General features: G+C 36.4%; 1 protein-coding gene across 5 annotated transcripts in view; it reads right to left on the bottom strand.

Annotated features, from left to right (window-relative positions):
• Positions 1 to 23,261, bottom strand: part of PLCB4 (phospholipase C beta 4) — a 175,806-nt gene that overhangs the window by 18,330 nt on the left and 134,215 nt on the right. For all 5 annotated transcript variants that reach the window (XR_006181118.1, XM_042882936.1, XM_042882948.1 and 2 more), the window contains 7 exons: positions 20,647 to 20,851; positions 15,219 to 15,307; positions 14,788 to 14,938; positions 12,471 to 12,520; positions 12,282 to 12,347; positions 5,261 to 5,376; positions 97 to 172 (listed from right to left, as the gene is read on the bottom strand). Coding sequence is in view for 4 of the 5 variants with exons in the window: in XM_042882936.1 (XP_042738870.1) it covers positions 97 to 172; positions 5,261 to 5,376; positions 12,282 to 12,347; positions 12,471 to 12,520; positions 14,788 to 14,938; positions 15,219 to 15,307; positions 20,647 to 20,851 (753 nt within the window). In the remaining variant the exon portion in view is untranslated. The remainder of the gene's footprint in view (positions 1 to 96; positions 173 to 5,260; positions 5,377 to 12,281; positions 12,348 to 12,470; positions 12,521 to 14,787; positions 14,939 to 15,218; positions 15,308 to 20,646; positions 20,852 to 23,261) is intronic.

Raw genomic sequence — 23,261 nt, 5'->3', positions numbered from 1 at the left:
AAATCATTCATATGCTTCCAAGAAAGTAAAACACCACTTGAGTCTCAAAATCCCTATTTCAGACGTTGCATGTGTTAAAATTGGCTGTTTGCTTACCTTAGATTTGTGATCTGACGTTAGTGCCTGAATTTTAATTTCAGTTTCTTTCTTCAATTCGACACAATTACTTCCTCTAAAAAAAGCAAAATTGCAAATGTGTGCCACAAGTTAAACATCTTCCCATCCAGACAGCTCTTGCTAATTAAAATGTTAATCAATGTTGAAGTGCTACAGCATATTGGAATGAAATTATTACTTCTGGTAATTTATTCACAACTTACAAAACATTGTTGGATTAATGATCATCCAATTCAAACACCACACAATTAATTCTAGATTGCCCCTGCAATATTCTGTTGCTGAGGATATGACAAACATCTTCATTTATGGTACTTTGTTTCATTTCAAGACCTAAAATATCTTGCTAAGAGAATCCAGATCCTGTCTGAAAACTTACAAGCATCTTCATTACATCGCCATGATTTATCCTCTGATTTAAAAGTCATTTTTGTTACTGTTTTGAGGAAAAGAAAAAAAAAGTTGCTTGAATAACCGTCCCACATAGTAGTTTGGGCATGCTTAATTTGAATGACTGCTGACAGTCTAAGTAAGCTGCTGTGGGAAAACAGAATCGAAAGGGTTGCAAAGAATTGGCCTCATTACCCTTGCAAATTACATTGGTCCATGTAGATGAATCCAAGACATTAAATACCTTATGTGACTTGAAAACAATAAATCTTAAGACAGCCCTCACCCTTGCAATAGGTAATACAGAATGGTCTTTATGCTTGGGTAAAGTTAGCAGAGTTGAATACAAGTTGCAAAGTTTGTTTCAAGCAGGAACACCATGATTTCAAGAAGCTGGCTGGTAAAATGGCAGCAGAGGACCCATGCTGATGCTCTCTTGATTTATGTGTAGACGGATGCCTTCTACCTCTCAATAAACCTAATTTTGTGGGCTGTGCATTGGGTAGGATGGACACGTAGTAAAAAACCAACAGCAATTTCAGTTACTATCTCACTTAAGTCAATGAATTTTTGCAAGCTCCATCTGAGAAGGTCCAACATTACCTATCTTTTTGCTACCCTTTATGTAGAGAAGGGTTTCCAGAAGAGAATACAAATTCACACATTGGAAGTCTCGGTTTTTCAGTTTGAAATAATACAATAAATTTAGAGGAGTCTATTTTGACAGCACTGTAAAAGTTCTATCATCTGGATCATCTGCTGACGTAAAACTATGTAATGTTACAGTGGGTGCAGCTATATTCATTTTTATAATCTTAAACTCTTAATGAAACTCTTAAAAAGTTTATAACCTACTTTAATATCAAATTGCAGCTAAACTTACGGAAAAAGACAGAATTTAATTATCAAACAGTACTGGCAAAGTTCTCTGTGAAAACAGTAGTGTGATGTGCCAAGTGTCACCACTCATTTTCGGGTCATGGTAGGAAATTTTTGGTAAAGACTTGACTCATTTGACACTTCAGAAGTAAATAAAAGCAATAGAGACAGGTTCTGATCATAGTTACCTCTGCCTGAATAAAAAACAGCTTCAAAGAAAGCATCTTTGCTTATGCACATGTGTAGCCATAATCAGAGTCTGGCTATGCATATCCTATGAGAAAGACTAATTGTTTCAAATACCAAACACCAGACTTTTCAGACTCCTAGTCATCAAAACCATCAATTAAGCCTTCCCTGCAAATGCAATGTTTTCGTTACATCTGAAGGAAACCTTCCAGACAATCTGGACACAGCTAGAATTGTCCACAACTGCAGTGACCAAGTACATAATAAAACCATTAAGTCACAGCTAGAAACAAACATTCAGCAACAGCCCAACTCATAGTCACAGGTCCGTGCTCATACACATGCATACACTTGAATTACTGGACAGTTTTGATAAATCAGAAAGATTTTCACATGCCCCTCAAACTCCATTTCAGAGTGGGGACACAAGCATGCATGTCTCCATAAGCTTATTCAAGATTTTTGAGCATTTTAAGTGTACAACAGAAATAGCACAGGGAGCAAAATCCCATCCATCTGTTGGCGAATTAGCATGTGATTAAAAATTTTACTTTGCTGAACATTATGCAGTCAACATTTGTCACACCATGTGGCAGAAGCAGACTGCAAAAAATTGCTCAACAAAGTCAGAAGACAAACTATTTTATATACCTATCAATTTTTTTTTTTCAGGAAGTATCTGGCAATTTGAATATGAATGCTTCAAAAATATATTTTAAATGCTCATTTATAAAGTTTATGACTTGAAAATGTCCCAAAAATGATAGAAAAGGAAATGGAATATGTCCTGTTCTTACTGAACCCAGGATCTCTCATTCATTAGATTTTTTCAGCCAAAAACCACTGCTTAGATCTCAGCTTGTCCTGAAATACACTGCCCTTCTGGGCTGAAGAGATGGTTCTGCCAAAGTACCTTGCTGAAGGGGGTTTCAGGGCTGCATACACAGTAATCCAGAAGGAAGCACTTAAAACACTGATGTACAACTAACAAGCGTTTTGACAGGAAATCTGACAAGCAATTTTAATTTGGTTGGTAATAAGATACCAGTAATTACAAAACTAAAGTGCCATCAGATGATTGGCAGCTGTCAAATCCAGGAAAATATTCAAGTCATGGTAAAGAACAGTATATGGCTGTGTATTGCATTTGCTTCTGAATTAGTTACTTACAACAATCAATCAATCAAACAAACAAACAAATTAAAGGAGTCCCCATCTCCTCCAAAAAACAACAACAAATCCATAACAAACAAATAACAAGTTTTGTCAATAATTCAAAATTATCATAAAGGCTCTGGAGTCCATGACGGAAGTGTTATAAGAATTAAAACACAGAAAGTAAACCGTGAAATTATGTGAAACTGGAAATCAGATTATCACTTACTTTTATATTTGCCCGTTTGGGCTTATTCTGGAAAGCACTGTTACATATAGCTTTTCACTATTCATTGACCAGAGACTGCCATTACCACCCTTAACTTTGTTATATACCTTCATCCGTTGTTTTGCCTCAACAAGATGAGACACTGGCCTCTGCTCAGGCCAACAGGAACACTGATCATCTCTTTTCTGAACGCTATTCTGAAATAGCAGAGCACTGGGAAATTTTTCTCCCCTGAAGATAATTACAGTACAACGTCCAGGGCTCATTTCGTAATTACTGTAGTAAAATGCACTGGCTTTATTTACAAATTTGGTGCACAGTTCTTACAGCCAAAAACCTTCTTTACTCGGTGGAAATTGAATCGAAGCCAAATTAAATTAATTTGTCCTATAGTCAATCTTTCTTTGGAGAATTAGTCTTTTACTGGAAAGATCTACTTAGATTATGAATATTTTATAGAATTATAGAATGGCTTAGTTTGGATGGGACCTTAAAGATTATCTACTTCCAACCCCCTGCCATGTGCAGGGTTGCCAACTGCTAGATCAGGCTGCCCAGGATCCTCATCCAACCCGTCTTTGAATCTACAACTTCTCTGGACAGCCTGTGCCAGAGCCCTCTGAATAAAAAAATTATTCCTAACATCTAACCTAAATCTCTTCTCTTTTAGTTTAAAGCCATTTCTCCTCGTCCTGTCACTATCAGACCATGTAAAAAGTCAGTCCCCCTCCTGATTATAACCTCCCTTCAAGTACTGGAAGGCTGCAATGAGATTTCCCCAGAGCCCTCTTTTTTCCAAACTAAACAAGACCAACTCCCTCAACACATCTTCTTATGAGAGGTGAGATCTGAGCAGTTTCTTAGTTGAAACAATCTAATGAATGAGAGATCCTGGGTTCAGTGAGTACATACTGGGTTTAGTGAGGACATATTCCATTTCCTTGGCTATCATTTTGGGACATTTTCAAGTAATAAACTTTGTAAACAAGCATTTAAAATATATTTTTGAAGCATTCATATTCAAATTTCCAGATACTTCCTGAAAAAAAAATTTTTTGATAGGTATATAAAAGAGTTTTATCCACCTAATATTTGAGCCTTCAAATCCGTATCTTTCCAATTTAGATATAAAGATGGATATGTACTTGGGAGCTATCAATTCTCCTTTCTTGGAAAAAATATGCATGATCTTTTTAAAGAGTTTACATAATCTTTTCATTATTTAGTGAAGAGAATTTTCCTTATCTTTCTCACTTCAGACACTTTTATTTCTGTTCTAAGTGTACAGAATAGACAACCAAGTATTTTAAAAAACCCAGTCATTCCAAATAATTAAAAAAAAACCTAAAAAGTATTTGTGTAAGAAACCAATGCTAAAGATGCATTTACATTCAGCATCCAGTTAGCAAGTGGTTACCAGCTGCTGTAGTCTGATGGTAACAGTGTTCATTTTAGACTAACTGTTAGCATAACTTTATATAGAATTAAGTAAACCAACTGCTGCTTAAAGTCCTGGTATTATAAAACAAACTGCTATCTCAAAGAAATTATAGCCGTGGGGTGAAACATAGAGGAGACTCTGCTGCCAGATTAAATACTAGCAGCAAGATAGCAGTAAGTCCTGTCATATTATCCCAAATGGGTCTACAAGAAGGACATTTTACTGAAGTCATCAGTATGTTCTGTGAACTTTTCTGAGATTAAGAGATTCACATGGATAAAGGCCACGACTTCAGATACTGCAAACCAAAGCAGCTTTACCCAAGTCAAAGGATTAATAGCAATTTATCCCAGCTGAGTATCTAAAGGTGTTGTTTTTTGTTGTTGGTTTTTTTTCTGTTGTTGTTAAAAAGAAATTTCAATTTGACAGCATGGCAGAACTCCACTATTTTAAAATGCTCAGGATTAGAAGCTATTTTTTTCCTCAGATCAAATCATTGCCTCCTCCTGATCAGTAGAACTGTTGAGGGCATTACTCATCTCTTACTGAATACAACAGACACATTCCTGGAAAAAGGTAGTGAGACCAGATCAGGACAAGGAAATTAACATTTCTGGCAACTCTTTTGCTTTTATATTTCACACACTGACAGTAGAAAACTAGAGAAAGGCAAACTGAGTACAACATTTATGGCCCATGGCTAAAGCCTTCAAGCAGCTCAAACTCAGTTGAGATGTAGGATGCTGGTTCAAGCTGCAGTTCATTCATTTGAATGACCTTTTTTACAAATGTTTTCTTCCAGACCACAGAAGCATAAAAACTATTTTTAGTCTATTAAAAACATTAAAATAATATCTTACCCCTTCTTCTTGATTGCCTTCTCTAGCATTTTCTCGTATGATACCTTTTCTTTATCATATTGTGCCACTATTTTGTCAATTTGTGTGCAGTGCAACTTCTGCATAGCGCTGTGCTCCTGGAAAACAGCAGGACCTCACAATTAGATTGCTGGATTTTTAATGTTTAGTTTTCTTACAGTGTAAAATTATCAGTGTATGAACAGATAACTTTGACAATGGAATTTAATCCGGTTTAGCCATCTGGTATTTAATTTCCAGATATTCCACCATAAGTGATACAGCAGTTCTCCTTTTCAGAAAAATGAAAATCTATACTGTACCTTAAAAATATAATATATGGTTACTTTAAAACATAAGAATGATGGGAAAAAATGCCAGCTATTACTATTCATTTAACTTTATATTTTGAATAAATGCCCATTTAAATACAACATTAGAAAAATCATATTTACAAGCTCATATAACGCCATTTAAGGGGAAGATTAAGGGGATTAAGGGGAACAAATCTCATCCCAATCCCCTTCCCCTATGTATCTTGCATTGAATAAAGCACTAGCCTGTTGGCCATTATAAAACAGAATAAAGTTATAAATCCAAAAAACAATAGCTAAAAATTAAATCTTTAATTGAAAGTTCTGAAAATCTGGTCTACAACTCCCCTAACAACAACAGCAATCTCATCATTAAGAAATTCTGTACTGTTGCAGAGCATCTCCCTGTCCAAGCAATAGAAAGCAGTGCAATGTGATGCTCAACTACACATGCAGCCCACTGCAAACAACCACTGCCTTTTTTTTTTCTTTTTTTTCTCCACCCAAGCAACATAGCACACCTTGACAAACTGGAAGTAAAGAGCTACTCATGGAGTATTTCACCCCAGTGATAACCCAGTGTCACTACAGTTACGTGATTTACACTGAAGAAGTGAACTGTAAGAAGTTAATCCATGGAAGGGAGTAAAAAACTTTTTATATAATGAAAAGAGGAATCATCAAAGCAATCACTTGGGTGTTGTGCAAAAGCATTTCCTTTCCATTAAGAAAACTGTACCAGAAACAACACCATTAGCACTTACATGTAGACTTCATTATTAAACTTGATTTTGTATTCTTCATCAGAATAGTTGCTTACAATGCAAATATTTAACTAAAGCTGAGAGCACTAAATATTTCATTTACATTATAAGAGGAAAAATTGTTTGTTAATTTACATTATTTTATTATTATTCAATTGTTCCACATTTTATCTAAACAAGACAAAAACCACTGCATTAACTAATACGGCCTTTTACCAGGACTTTATTTTGTTTTATAGCTCATTATTTAGTTATGCTACCCTTATTATTCTGTTGTTCTTTGTTCCTATTTTCTGTACACCTGTGTTTGTCTTATCACTGTTTCCTCATTTAAAAATCCTAGTGAAAGACTTGCATTGAATTTTACCAAAATATTAATACAAATGTTGTCATACTTTAAAAGCCTGGCACTCACAGCATATGTGCTCCCCCAGGGAACACGTACAACTCACACATTTTGTAGGTAGAGTGGAGAATTGAATTCTCTGTTCTACAGAAGATTTAAAGGGAAATAAATAGACTCCATTACCATTAAAAAGTGCCAGCATTGCCAGGGAATATCTACTACTGACTAATCATGTAAGAAAAAATATGGACAAAAAGAATGACATAAACTTGACAACTTGACAGCATAACGCAGCCACAGGTAAAGGCACAGACAAAGAGCATCTCACTGCTTAACTACACGCTTTCCTTCACTCAAAAAGAACAATATAATTCCTGCTCTGAAAGACTATCTGAAAATATTGCAAAGTATGAGCCATCTGCATAATCATAAGGCATGGCTACATAATCCTGGTGGTCCTATCACTTAGAACTAGAATATTTAACCATTTCACCATGATTAAAGTCTCATCTCTTCATCACAAAGCCACTGTGAACTTTTGAAGAGACTCACCTCTACTGTTACTGCTCCAAGACAACTCCATCTTAAATGTAAAAAATCTACTGAGGACCTTATCCTCACCCCCCACTTTCCTCCTCCTCCCCATCCAGTCTGCAGAACATGAATTTGGATATGAATATAAACACAGCTGGAAGAGGAAGATGGACTACTGCCAGCCACTGCACAGAAGGCACAAAATACTGGGAGTCAACAACAAAAGGTCTCTTGAATTACGTTACCTCAAACCTGGGAACACTATTTAAAGTGATTGAGCTGATATGACTTTGATTTTCTGTCTTTACTCAAAGGAAAATTCATTACAGCTAGCTGCTGCATCCAAAACTTCTGTCAAGGCTCCAGAAAATGCAAGTGGTTTCTAACATCTTAAAACGCTTTCAGCATTTTTTATTTTTAGGCACAAAGTTCCAGGTGGAAAAATGTTCTAGACTGATTCAGAATATGTTTGCAGATAAAACTCTCCTCAGCTATAACTTTCCTGATTTCCTCAAGACTACTGAATCTGTGGTTTGAATTTATACGTCTTTTCCACAGATATATTCAGAAATTGCATTTAATGATTATATTGAAAATTGAAGGCACAGTTCAGCTGAGTGGTCAGCTAACTGATACAGAAGGACACAAATTACAGCCTGACTATCTACAGAAAAAATAAAGAATTAGATGCAGTTCCATTTAAAAAAGGGAAAGAATATCATAAGTCAGTCTGTTGAAGACAAGAAGTAAGATCTTAGGATACAAACAATTATTCCTACATGAATCTCTCTAATATAACATAAATACTCCTTTACACAACTAAAAACTGAAGTATGGAAGACTTTCGTTACAGAATACCACCATGATGAAATAAAGAAAAACTATCATTTCCAAATCCACAACCTCTTTTGCAGAACTTTATTGATCTAGAACCCTAGAGTCCTTTATACTTTCTCTCTTGCATTGTGAAATAAAGATTATTTTTCATGGTCATTTTCTTGAAAAGATTTCTTTTCAAACAGTACACACATTCAATGTCAATATAAATTCACAGGGGACTGATTATAGGATTCATATTTTGGGTGATAACTGTGCAGATCTGGATAGTGCCTATGGCCATATTAAATTCCCTGAGCGGACATCTGTGAATATCACCTCTGAAACTGACAGAGCTGTTTACCACGGTGATCTGTTGCACCTTTGACAGATAGAGAATATACTGAGTAATCCTTCCTTATTTTGCTTCCTCCTCTGTTTAACACAAGAGGCACAAAAACTCTAACATCCCTGCAACAGATTAACATCCAGTAGGAGTCCACAGAAGCAGGCTGTTAAATGATGAAATCAGTGACTGACTCTTATCAGAGTCAGATTATGTATTCTTGGTCTTTATTCCATCTTCCTATGATGCCACTCATTTACTGTACTCAGTATCTAAGTTGATAAATAAAAAACAAAACCCAACATTCATATGGAGGAAATTGGAGGACTGTAGGCTGGAAACATTGTGTTTCAAAAGCTGCCTACTAAGATTCTAAAAAAATTTGCAGAACACAGAATTTGCTGGCTGCATTATTTTAAAATGACCGAATGTCCAGATTACCAGAACTAAGACTTAACTAGAAGTTAGACTTAGCATGGATTTTTTTTTTTAAATGGTAATCACTACAGACATTTGTCACTCTTTTTTCAAATGCCAAATGAAATGAGTATTGAAGTATAAGAGTTCAGTTTCAGAATCAAGTGTACCAATACAGTTTCCCTATTTCAGAAGAAGTGGTTTTGTTTTGTAACAGAGCTGTTGCAAATGAATTAGTTTTTGAACCCAGTCCTCTACTTAAGTTTGTAGCCTGGGTAAGAACAGAGAGCCTGAAGGAAGAAGAATGAATTTCACAGAATTACAGGACTTGTGAAATGTTGTTCCCCTCCAGCATTCACTATAGTTTGCTCTGTCTTTAATCTCTACTTGCTTAGCTCGTTACAACCTGTATGGATTTCTTTAAAAGCTTTATTTTGTTTTTAAATAACTCTGCATATGTACCTTTTACATGAATCTCAATCCTGAATGAAATCTTAACTCTTCACTACTGTGAAATTCAAAATTCTGCAGTTTTTGGCAAGCCACTCATCTGATATTACAGAACGAGCAGACTGAACTTTATCAGTCACAGAATGTTTGTATTGTAATGATCTCCATTCTACTCGGACACAGTAGCATTGAGTAGAGTAGAATAAAATAGAACAGATAGGGACCTACAGTTTATCCAGCTGCCTGATCACAACAGGGCTAACCAAAAGTTAAAGCATATTAAGGACATTACCCAAATGCCTCTCGAATACTGACAAGCATGGTAAGAGGTCGTATTTTTCCCATATGGAAGTGGAAAAAGGAACAGTAAAGACTCTAAATCCAGCTCTCCAAGGATCCTATACAAAAATAAAATGGTGCCTGGATTTTCAGAATATAGTACTCTCTGGCTGTGTATTTGTTTAATGCTATCCTCCTTCTTATTTTGCTGCTGGTCAGTGTTTCAGCCATTTTGATTCCAGAAGCATGATAAAATTCTCTTATTCCTCAACATACTGCCATTACTTTGTTTTTCCTGTGTGATATATCTCCTTGCAACTGTTGTACCTGTATACATACACACACATCCCCCACAGTGACGTCACTTTATGCTTGTTTTATTATTATTACTCCTTTTTTAAAAGAATATTTATAATTACATAATGCAGGGATCATTCACACTTAACATTTGAAGTATATTGGTACTGAGGCATTTCTAAGGAATGTAGAGTACAAAACAGGTAAGACTTGTGATATGCAGGAGAGATTCAATACCTTTTAAAGAGAAGTGTTTAAACCACACCAAGAAGTTGAAATAACCTCTGAATCACAACACAGACCTGGCAGATGGCACCACTCTTCAAAAGCCCTGTAAATGCCTAAGTTGCAGAGCAGAACCCAAATAAAACCAATTTTCCACTGGGCCTTTTGCTCTGGAAGGTTGCACATCCTTCCTGGACCAGGGACACTGAAGCTGTACTGTGGGTGGTGCAAAAGAAATTCTAATGATTAATCTGAAAATGTGGTGTTTGTAACTGTCCTACACATTTATTTAATGAAGGCTGATAATACAATGTGTATTTTCTTACAAAGCAACCAAATTCTGACAGCATTTCAGCAGGCATGCTAATACTTCTTTACACTAAGTGTATGTTGTTAATAAAAAGGACACTTACTCCTGCTATTTCCTCAACTAACTCTGCTCTGGGCTACCCGTTTAGCTCCTTCATTGCTTAAAACAGTCATTTCCTCCTCCACCCTCTCTCTTCCACACTTGCATGCATTCATTTATAAAATGCACTTTCCACAAAGCCAACTTTAGACAGAAAAGAGTTGGATTTTTTTTTCCTTAAATCACATGAACAATTCCTTTGTGTTTACTTATTCATCCAGATCTCAGGAGTGTCTACAGCAACATAAGAGCCAACCTATTCCTGGAACTTCTAAGTTCAATGTGTTTAATACAAGGGCTTTCCGCAAATGATCATGGATTATCAACTGCACAGTGCCCAGCCTCCTTTCTAGCTTATAAAATGCATTACAAATACCGATGAGTACACTAGGCACTTTCTTAAGCTCATCTATGTACTACTATGGCCACACTCTTCTGAACAGATGCTCTTTAAATTTACGAAGTTGCACTTACATAAGGCCTTTAGCAAGGCATGTTCTAGACAAGCATTTTCTTGTTAGGGCAGACTTTCACTCAGTTCATACTTGAAAACAACAGGACACAGAATAGCTCAGAACAAAAATAACTGTTCTTGAGCAAATGCTGAAAGCCCTTCTGAGAGCACAGCATCTTACTGTTGCTGGCAATTTTCCACCTGGATTAGAAAAAGCAAGTGCTAACCTGAGCAAATTGATCAAATTTTTCATAGTATCCAGCTGTGAGAAGCCTCCTAAAAGATCAATCCCAAGAAGGCCTGGAAACTACCTATTATGCAATGATTCAGATAGGAACAAAACATTTTCGCAAGATGCTCACAGCAACCCATCCGTACGGGATAGAAGTGCTACTTTAGACACGGATGGCAGAGACTTTTTCCTGAGCATGGACTTCGTACACAACATTAAAGTGAGGGAATCACTCATTTCCCCTCTGCACAGAGTCAGCATGGAGTCGGAAAGCTGAATAGTTATTCAATTTTCTTATACTATTTTTAATATTACAAGCCACAAGAAAGTGTTGATTATTGAATGTAATTTCCTCATACTTCATTATACGTAGTACCCCATGTCCAAATGACAGCCATGAAAAGAAACACAGTGATACTAAAAATGCCAAGATATTATTACAGTAGATCAGATCTGTATGAAATCTGCAATCAAAGTGAACAAGGGAGTTACTGCTGCAAATGCTAGAAAAGATATGCATGCATCACTAAAATACTATCTTCACCTGTTGTTTCACTGTTTGTAACATAAGAAAAGATTTGCTAGTGATAAAAAGCAGGAGAAAATGGATCATAACTTTATAATGTATACTTGTGATACTGCCACATTTGAGATACCACAGTCAACAGTACCCTTCAAGCAGCTAACTATAAAGTGGTAATACAAACATATGTGAAGAGGAATAGTGCATTTCATTTTTTTAGTTACACTTTCCAGTTTTGTTTGTTAATTTTGCAGTTTCTCCAGAGTCTGCCTTTGATGCAGCACCCTGTCACATCATTACTCCATTTTTTTCAAACTATGTGTCAATATGTCATCCAAAAGGGAGCTAGATAAAATCATCATCCACAAAAGGTGAGCTCTGGATCCCACATGGGTCAAACAAAGCATGCCAAAATCAGGAAGACATAAAAAAGAGCTGCAGAAGGGAAAACTAGTTTACTTGAGCATAAATTGCAGTACAGTTAAAACAGAAACGCCCTTTCTTGATGGTCTTAGTTCCTTAGTTTTCATTCATTTCAATTAGGAACCGTCCATACTAGTGAAAGTTGCAGCTCTTTTTCAATTAGTTTGCTGTTCCAAGTGCTCTTAGTGACTTTACCTTTGCATGCTTCTTCTTTAAGGCATTCAGCTCTTTCTGCTGTTTCTTTAAATGTTTTATGTAAGCCTACAAAAATAAAGAAATTGGATCAATTTGTTTTTGGTCACATTGACTGTAAACAGATAAAATAATGGCTACTTAAAACAGATAATTAGGAACACATCTTGAAAAGCCTATGTCCATGCTTACCTTCATTTGCTTTAAATCTTCTATCTTCACTTGAGGAATTAGGTCTATACCTAGGAAGGTATTGATACAGTTTATCTAAAACTTCATGCATAAAACTGTATTTCATACAGTTTTAACATAGAAATCTACACGTTAGTTAACAATTAATCACTGTTTTGTACCATTAAAAAGTCAGGTTATTGAAAAATTAATTCATTAAGACGTAGCAAAAATACTGCTAATTTCCTTTTCAAATACACCGCTCAATCAATTGCCTTGTGAAAAAAAGGAATTGATGAAGGTACTTTAATCTTACAGTTCTGCAACTGAAGTGTCAAAACACAGCAATATAAAAATTGGAAAAGTTTATTTTCTGAAAACACAACAAGCAATTTATGTACATTAAAGTCCAACTTTGCAAATTTCATAATTTTTTACATAGCTGGAGATAGCTCCAGCACCTCTGGTTTCAGGGGGAATCTTTCTCAGGTGAGGCTGTGCATGACAACATGAAGAGCTATACATACTTATTCTCCTTCATTTAAAACACAAAAATTACGGAATTGAAATTTTACTTGCATCCTGTATGTTAGTAGAAGTAAACTTTGCATTTAGATTAATATCAGGTCTGGGAAAAGAAACAATAGTTCAGTTTAATACTAAAGAAGAACTAAAATGGATGAAAAACTCAAAAGAAAAAAAAAGAATTGGAAATTAAAATGTAATGCCACTATCAAATCTATCATGTAAAAATAAAAGTACTGTTCAGAGGAATGAAAATTTATTCTGATCACCTGAACTGCAATGCAAACAAAAACAATGTCATTTCATCTTTACACTTTAATAAACGCTTTGTGATATATTGCATATATATTTATATGTGTAAACTACTTAGCATATCCTACATGTAAACGTGAACAAAAATGCCAACAGAATGCCGTAAGAGTTATAATTTGTAGGGTCTTTTTTTCATATTTTCACATAAAAAAAAACCAACCCCAAACAACCTTAGACTGCTCCTAAGTACACCTCAATGTATTTTGTTAACTGTTAACTCAGTACGTTTTGTTAACTGCTGTTAATAGTGTTCATGGACTCTTAAGATTCCTCCCTCCTTGTAAAGGACTTTTCGTCTTCTAAGGTGAATTCAACTGAGGAACAAACAGGACACCAACAGGTGTGCCTTTTTCTAAACAAACTTCCTTAGGCTTTCACTTTAAAGCGTAAAGTTATTTACTTTGTTCAACAAGACTGATTCCATAGCAACCATGAATCAACTGCCACCTTCTGCAAATTTCATACTGAATTAATGCTCAATAGAACTAACGTGTGTATCTTGATGATGATACATGAAATATGAAAATATCTTGCTGCATAAAAAAAAATCTGGGGTTTACAGCAGGGAAGAACTTGGAAAACATTAAGGTGCCAGGGATGACCTGTTCTATTGCCAGAAGTGACTCATGATAGATGGCATCTTATTTCTCAAAAGATTGACCCTTTCACATGTTTGTATTCAGTTGTCTGCTAATGTTTAAGAACAAGAACAGTGCTCTTTTCCATTCCCATTGATCCCCTTGGGCCAAGATGGATGAAAGAGAGTGAACCAGACTAAATCTTGTGGGCAATTAACAGAAACATTTATTGTGTTTTATTCAGCTGTACAAATTTATTTTCTCACTTAATCTTCATTACCTGTGATGATCTGTGAAAAACAAATAATCCCATTTGGCTCTACGGGGTGATTTTGTAAAGTGAACAATGAATAATGAGAAAAAAATACTTATTCACTTCTAAATGAGCACTTTTAATATGGGTATTTTTGACAATAAATATGCCATTTCCATAATCAGAGTAAAACCATACACTGAAAATATCCCTAATTGTTGGGAAATCTCTACAGAATCCAATGAATTATAAATACTTTAATTACTTAAATCTGCAACTCTGCCAAGGGATTTGCAGAGAGAAAAACTAAAGTAGAACAACTCCTGCGGAGCATTGCCAGAAAACAGTCATTCCTATCGGTGTGGCTTCAGTAGATCTCTGGTAAATTTCTCCCAGAGTCATGTAGGTTCTATTGGTATCTGGCATGGAGCTACACGAAGGGGTCACTTAGAAAAATAAATCCGTATTGGATTTACAGAGCCTTTTTGGTAATATATGCAATTTTCTTGCAAAATTGTATATACTGTATACACTGACTGCTTCCAGTGACTGAAGAAGTTATTTTCAAAAGGTAAACAGAACTGCAAAACTAAAAATGAGTAACAAGTACTTCTCTGTAGCCTTCTGAACTGCACCAGAACTGAAGGATTGGCTCAGGATTTTTGTTTACCTTTCTTAGCATCGGTCCCAGACCCAAAGCCTGCTGTGGTACTTGGTCGAAGCTCAGAGCTACTCTGAGGAGTCACGTTTGCTTTGGCGTTATTAGCTTTCCCTTTTCTATCATTTTTTGAAGTGTCATTTGGTACATCAGCTATATCACTCTGGAAGAAACATTCACATTGTAATAAATAAATTGCTATTTTACCTGTAGTACAACATTTGGTGTACAGGAAATTTCTGAACTTGCTTACTTTAATACATACTTTGGAAAATCGAACTGAACTTTCAAATAAGACAATTCTCAGTAAAGTATTTGTAACATATTTTAAAAACCTACTAAAATATCACTCTTCTCACTTCTCCAAGTTTCTACTTCTAAGCAATGTGTTTTGCATCATAATATGAATACAAATGAGCTGTTAGTCATTAAGTTCCACTTACAGTTTCAATACCCATAGCTCTCATTTGGTCTGCTCTTTTTTCTGTAATAGACAAAAATTTCTTTGGATCTGACAAAGCATCCACAATATCTGTAAGAAAAAGAAAAAAAATCTCATCTTTTTATCATTTTCAGAAGCATTTAGTTTTACCTTTCACAAGACCATTGCTACTACTGAATGAGCTTTGACTTGCAAAAATTGCTCAGGTTCATACAGTAAATTTGTCAGGACTGAAAGTGCTCATCAAAATAGCATCTGAGCATATTAGGAACATGAATCAGTTTTAAAAGTGTCAAGGGTGTGGCATTAATTCAGGCAGTTTATTCAGGAAATCACATTCTAAATCCATCATAGCATGGATACTCTGCGTTACTCCCTGTTGGTGACACTAGAATTTGAGACCAGAATGGAATCTGCTGAGTGACACAGCACTAACAACTTTGTCTCTTGGTTATTTGAAGTGGTGCTGACTGCCTATCCAGGCAACCGGGGGAGTTAGTATAAAAGAAAGGCTCCAATGAAACAGCAAGGATCTCCCTATTTCCTCCTATTCAGTAATTTTCTTCTACCCTCAGCTTCCCAGAGGACAGTGAGGAACCAAGGTTGGTTTCTCCAGGATTTTAAGCAGAATGTGGTTTGTAGTGGGTGCTGGCACCATTTCTTCCAACCTTGGTCTCTGGCATCCCATACTCCAGTTCATACTCCTTCTCTCATTCCCTATGGGCACACAGAATCCTCCTGAATACACAAGCAGAGATGAGCCCCTGGGTGCAGTACACCCAGTGTCACCCATAACTATACCATTACCATGAACTCCTCACATGTTGTCATGAAAATGTATGAATTCTATTTGTAGTTCTTAATCCAAACTGCATATGTGGCACTACTAGACAAGTTTATGTTGCAGAAGCTTACTCTGCCTAAGGGAGTAAATCAAACACCTTCCCTACAAGCAGATCCTTTTCCTTTTCAGCAAAACACAAACAATAATACTCTAACCACTCTTTTACAATAAAATCCAACACTATCATGTGCTGTCTCTCATGCTGGGTGGATGCATCTACAGAGTATAGTGCTTGATCATTTTGGCTGTCAGCATACCAATTACCTGAACTCAACCTTAGCTGTTTCCAATAAAATTAGAAACAATGGTACTGACATGAAATCAGAATTAGGATCAGGAATGAGGGTGAATATGTTATTCCTTCCTCCTCCACCTCCACCCCCTATTGCCCCACTGGAGCATAAAAGAAATCTGTAAAAGTAAAATTAAAAATTGCACTGAGTAAGCTTAACTGCATAAATTACATAATGTGTTTTCTAGATACAGCGATGGATGTGTAAGCACTGTTCTGAAGGAAGACAAAGACATGGGAACATTTACCTTCATGCGGAATAATCTCTTTCCACGGCTAATCTCAAAACCAAAAATTTCACAAATGGCAATGGAAGACCTCCACAGTAAGAAACAATTTTATAAATTAAACTGATTCACTATTTACAATATTAACACATTGTCAGAGACCATAGCAACAATCTGTTGTAATGATGTTTCTGAAACTTAACTTCAGTATTACACAAAAGGACAAAAGGATCACTGGAGTCAGTTAATAAGCCTTGCTTGTTAGAGCAGTAACTTAGGAAAGGCAGTTAAAATGCTGCAGTCTGACTCATCATTCACTAAAAAATATTGTCATTTCATTAACTCAAGCTTTTTTTGTGAGAATCCAGGAGACCATGCACGGTGATTCACTTGTAAGGAATCCTTTTCTTTACCGAATGTGGCAAACCCCTATTTTTAGCTCCTTATAAGTACACTATTTTTGTATCCTTATATCCTAGATGGACTCACTAGACAAATGTTTCTGCAATAGCAGTTCTGAAACTTACAATTTTCATCATTTGAGTTTTGTCTATGTCCCACGTCATACTTTTGGCCATTTTCCAAATTAGCTTACAATGACTGGGACAGAGAAACTGGCCCATTGACTATATTTGCAAAAAAATACCCAACTCATTAAAAGCTTTCAAAGGAAGCTTCCTGTCTTTCTTGATCAAACTGGGGGTGGACTATGCAATCTTCTTTCCTATCTAAGCTATTCTGTGGTCTTCTCTGAAAACACTGGATGTGTTTATAATGGAAAATAGCACAGACTGGGCTTCAATTCCCCTTGAAGTTGTACTAAATAGATAGCATTGCCTTCATAGGTACTAAATATGCCGCCAACAATAATGGTCGTAACCCAAACATAACTTCTGAACCTGTACTTTACATACACAAAATGCAGCTACAACTTATTTTCAGATCTGATTGAATCATAGAATGGCTTGAGCTGGAAGGGGCCTTAAAGATCACCAAGTTCCAACCCCCAGCTGTGGGCAGGGCTGCCACACACCAGATGAGGCTGCCCAGGGTCCCATCCAACCTGGCCTTGAATGCCTCCAAGGATGGGGCTTCTCTGGATAGCCTGTGCCAGTGCCTCATCACCTTCTGAATAAATAATTTCTTCCTAACATCTAAACTAAATCTCTCTTTTAGTTTAAAACTGTTCCTTCTTGCTCTATCACTACCTGCCTGCACAAGAAGTCAGTATCCTTCCTACCTATGATATCCGTTCAAGTACTGGAAGGCCACAATATGGTCTCACTAGAGTCCTCTCCAGGCTCAACAAGCCCAGCTCCCTAAGCCTTTCTTCACGGGATAGGTGCTCCAGTCCCCTTCCTAACTTAGTAACTATGCCTTTTTGTCCTTGGCACGTACTTTTCTACGAACACTCAGGGCAACCTGTGAACACGATGCGTCAGTTGAAAATGGAACCTGATTACCATGAGCTTCAAGGTAAAAATGACTAACATCTTTGGGAGAGTGAGACCTTTGTAAACTGTATTACTAACCACAGGAGTACATCACCAAAGGCTCAGCATTTCTACAAGTGGGATGTGACTCATCACTGTTTTCCACATTGTCATTTGTCCTTTGCTTACGTTTGTCATTTTCCCTGGTGAAGCAAGGTGGGGGTAGGGAATAGCATTTTGTAAAAGAATTCCAATTAAATACAGAAATAATAATCAAATAAAAGGAAGAGTGTGTTACAGAAGATTCTAACAACTACCTTAAGTAACTATGCTTACTGATGTACAGATTTCTATTACAGATGCTTCTCTTTGGAGAATGCTACTTCATTTGCATTAATTTGCACCAGCATTTTATTTTATTGGGAACAGAGTATCTGATGCAGAAAAACCACAAAAAATCAGTAAATCCCACAAAAAATAGTCAAGAATCTTTGAAGGCCTGTAATGGATTAATAACTCTAGTTATTATCCAGTGCAAGTTTTTAAATTTTTAAATTAAAAGAAATTAAAAAAAAAAAAAAAAGCATGCAGCTACAGAATCAACTTATGCCTTCCCACAGGTTTGCTAAAACAATCACAAAGATCTTCATGACAGCTCATAAAACAAAGAGAGGTGTACTGCAGATGACAGGTACTTAAAAACATGTCAGGAGAATATTAACGATTCCACCTGAGTGTCAAAAGTTATTTCTCAGTTGTTCATTGGCTTGTTCTATATCGATGAGAAAAATACACAATACACATCAAAACTATCTGGGGGTGGGAGAAGAGAATAATTGAACTTCTTTTTATTCATATTAATATGGAGCCTGTTTTCCTCAACAAGACAGTTTTCTCATTCTAGCAGTATTTTACTTAAGCATAAAGTTACTTAGGGGTATTAATATTTTCCTATTCTCTCCTTTACCAGATAAACCATCAAAAGCAATGGTGACCAAATAGTATATCAGCCAATACTGAACAGTATACAATTGGCAAATTCTTAACTGGTGTTCAAATTCTCCTTGAAATACAACTTTTTCACTTTTGAATTTGTATAATGCATTAAAAAAAAAAAAAAAGAATACAATTTTTCTCCCTATACAACCAGTATGCTCCAACACTTAGACAAATTAAACTCCACTAAGTTTAAATCCTACTCACAGAAGAAGTGCGGTAGCACGCAGAAAAATGCCATTTCCAAATCAGAAGCACGCCCATAGTTTAGAAAATATTTCTAACAGAGACATTAACTGTCAAAAACTGAAGTTCTGAAAAGAATTAAAACATATGCTTAAATGAATCCCTTAGATTCACAGTTCAGTTACAGCCTTGAGAATCTCAAGCTTAAGCAGAAGCTTACATTTGTCTGCAGACTAAATCCCTGAAGTTAATTACTGTTGTTCAAACATGCTGCATAAAGGCATGGTAGTGCTCCAAGTCCTGTAGCAGAGCTCCAGCTGACTTATCACAGCAGGATTTCATGTATGACCTACACAAATAGTTCTGTAAATGCCTAATTTTTTTCCATGAAGTTATTGATACTTTTAAAAGCCTAAATAAATACCACCAAACAGTCTTGAAGATACATTATCTAATGTGTTAAGCAAATATTATCTTCCTCTAGTTTGTACTATGGAAATGCCACTCAGAGTAGCTGCAGGAATTCTTAAGGTAGACATCAGGTTTGAAATTGCAAAGAGCAAAATTCCATTTTTATCAGCATCTCACTAATCACATATAAGGTAAGCTTCAACTTGTCACTGAGTCAGAGCATTAACATTTAACATAATTTTCATAATTTTTATTTTGCAGCTTTAAATGATTTATGCATTGTCTAATATACACGTGAATTTCATCTGCTGTGAAGAAGGCATTTCCCAGAAGTTCATTCTCAGGGTGAACTTACACATTACACAGACCAAATTGGTGTAGTGACTATTCTCAGCTGTTTGCTCATATCCAGATGTGGCAATGACCCTGCCAAACTGATCATGGGAATGGCTCAGATTAAAAACAACTTCCCTAAAAATAATTACAAGACAGTAAAATATGTAAAATTGAGAGAGAGAAATGCAGAAAAGTTTTGGATGCTAAATTCTTTCACCACCAGTGGTTTTTTTTTTTTTTTTTTTTTTTTTTTTTTTTTTTTTTAATATATATCAATATTCTCATGGGTAAAAAATTGAAAAAATGTGCATCTAGATTCTGCTGCAATTGTTTATACATACTGGACAAACAATATAGCTAAAATACATGTTACCCTTGTAATCATATGTCAGAAAAAAAAAAAAAATTAACATCTTTCTGAACAAAAAGAAAACCAGAGATAACGCTAGTATTAGCATATTCTCCATATTATTTTGGAGTTTAACAGGATACATTTAACAACCATTTACCTGAGGTTCTTGGTTGGAAATTTTGTTTCTTAACTGAACAAATGGGGTTGCCACAGTGTTAAAGATACTAAATCTTTGCAGTCCTCCAACATTGTGTCTCTACTCCCAGCTGATGTACTGGAAGTGAATTCTACAATACAGTAAATTCCACAGCACTCAAAATGTACTGCATGCTGAAGTACAGGCTTATCTCACCTCCAAAACCATCAGGCACATATGTTTTAAGCACAATGTTGCAGAAAACCGTCGGAAGAGAGAGTGGTTTGTTGCCCTCATTTCGAAGTGAAATGTGTCTGTAACCTGCTTGTAGACCATCTAGAGGCAGGATCCTCTGACCGATCAACTTGTTATTGTCATCATACACTGCTATTCTCAGGACAGCAAGATCAGGGAGAATAACCTGGAAAGCCATAAAATGAAGACATTTAATGACTAGTACATTATCACTCTCCTCACCCCTCATGTCGAAGCAATTTGCTCATTCACTTTGTATGCCAGAAACAGACTATCATCACTGAAAGATAATACCAGTCCCTGCGAACAGCATACTTTCAAATTACCCTTTCCTAGAAAATATTTTTTTTTCACACTGAATAGTGAGTAATTCCAAAATGTACAATAACACATCTTACAGTTATCTTACCTAAATATTTTGCATACTTATTTTACATTACTGGAGGCCAGTGACATGAATAAGCAAGCAGGTAAATACTACAGGGGAAATGGCAGATAGCGTGGCAATTGAAGAGTAGGTAACACTGACTAAGAAGGAATTATGAGAGAAAGATGGGATTTGGGATGTACCCAAAAGGGCAATGAAGAATGGAATTAATGCAAGCATAAATTGATACGAATGCATGTTGAGCTATGTGTTGTGTAGAGAGGAGAAGCAGACAGAAGAAGGCAGACAGGTTGAAAGACCTGCTGAAATGGTGTGTTGCCAGCAGAAGTGAGTACTCACAATATGAAATATGCATAGTGTGCAGAGATGCTGTCAGGTATCCGCATCTGTCAGCCCCTACCTTGTCTGATCAAAAGAAGAGCAAAACACCCCTGCCATCCCTACAGCACAGACACTGCCTCTGTGTGCAGAGCAGTGAGGAGAAGACAGATTAACCAAGACATGCAGTCTCTGTGCCAGTCTCCCCTGATTTCATGGTAGAAAAGGTCTTCCCAGTTCTTCTCTACCTGATTCTACTCATTGATGCTTATCAGCCAAAAGACCTGGGTAAACTATATCTACTATCTTAGACCTTCCTCTTGTCACTTTCATTTTAGATCATAGAGGGCACAAAATAAAGTATGCTTTTGGTCTCTGAATTGAGCTGAGCTACTCATAGAAGTCTTGCTTTACTTGCTCGCGACGAGTAATAACTAGACACTTCTAGCACATTAGCACCAGCACACCTGATCCACACCTCCCCCTTAGAGTTGACACACCATACTTGGCTCAGAATGATTGAAGCTTTATTTTAATTAAAATAAAAACAACAAAACATGACAGAAGTGCAATCAAACGTGTTACCTAAAAGCAGCTATGTATGATTAAACATCAGCTTAAGGAGAACATTGTTACCCAAATAAAGCAGGTAAGTTCTCTCCTCAACAGGCCACAGATTAGTACATCTTTTAATACTTTATTGGCTCAGATAGAGACTGACTAGGGAGCACAAATGGGGACTAAGAAGGTTATATTTCTCTTTGTGCTAGTCTGTTGAAGGGTATCCTGGAAGGCACACCCACCCTCACGGCATTTTAGCACTGTGCATCTCACAAGTTCATTTCCTCCAACTAGAAGAGTTGTTCCTGCTGTGATTATGTGACTCACCATGTCTGGTTATCAATGCATGTCCTGATTACGATGCTAAGCCTGATATGACAGTGACGTGACATGAAGAAAAATAATCTCTTGGCTGACTTACAGGATGACTTATTCAAGAGAATGTGCTATATATTAGAGTAGAGCCTAAAGTCCAAGCAATATTAGATTAGCATCACCCACTATAGTCATGCCATGATATACAAGTACCCCACTTTTACAGTGAAACTGAGTGCAGTCTGTACTTCATGAGCCTTTTGATTTAAGACATTAGAAAGCAGCAGATGCTGGCCATATGGCCAAGAAGCCAAGGGGAGCATGACTGCCTGTCATGTACCTAAGTATTTTCTCTGAGTCTCTTCATACACACAGAAAAGCACTAGGATTCATGTTCATTTCAGAATGTATTTGAGTCCACAATAATCTCTAGCATTAACTACATTTCTATTAAAATCTAGTTACACTGTTTAGAAAGCAGATGATGCATGTCCTATGCCCTAGTGTAAAGCAGTATCACCACATGGCAAAGTCTGTCACTTTGGAATAAAAGAACAACAGCTTTACACGACAACAGAACAGGTGTAAGCAAAACAGACATTCTCAACGACAGCACTGCTAACACATATTCCACATGAAATTTGGGCTGACATTATATATGTATGTTTGTGTCTGTGTGTGTCATATAGACTTAGAGATAAAAACTGAACACGGGCAATGACAACTGATGTCTCTTTTCAAATTCCCCATAACAAGAAAAAAGGGTTGTTTTTCTTTTGATATTAAATAAAAGAAGAAAAGGAAAAAAAAATAAAAATAAAAAGAAAAAGGTACATAATGCACATGGAGGAGGGAGCTGGCAACACATTTGAGGAACACAGCACCCTTCCAACTTTTCCATGTAATAACATTGACCTTAGCTTTGGATGCAGCATCTCACCTGCCCTCTGGGCTGAAGGAACAGTGCAAGATAGCAACCACTGCCAGGGCAGGG

The sequence above is a fragment of the Lagopus leucura genome, unplaced genomic scaffold (genome assembly GCF_019238085.1).
Source record: "Lagopus leucura isolate 7727_CA_CO unplaced genomic scaffold, USGS_WTPT01 Super-Scaffold_73, whole genome shotgun sequence".
Taxonomy (NCBI): domain Eukaryota; kingdom Metazoa; phylum Chordata; class Aves; order Galliformes; family Phasianidae; genus Lagopus; species Lagopus leucura.
The sequence above is the reverse complement of the archived record's forward strand: the minus strand, read 5'-3'. Positions and strand labels throughout refer to the sequence as shown.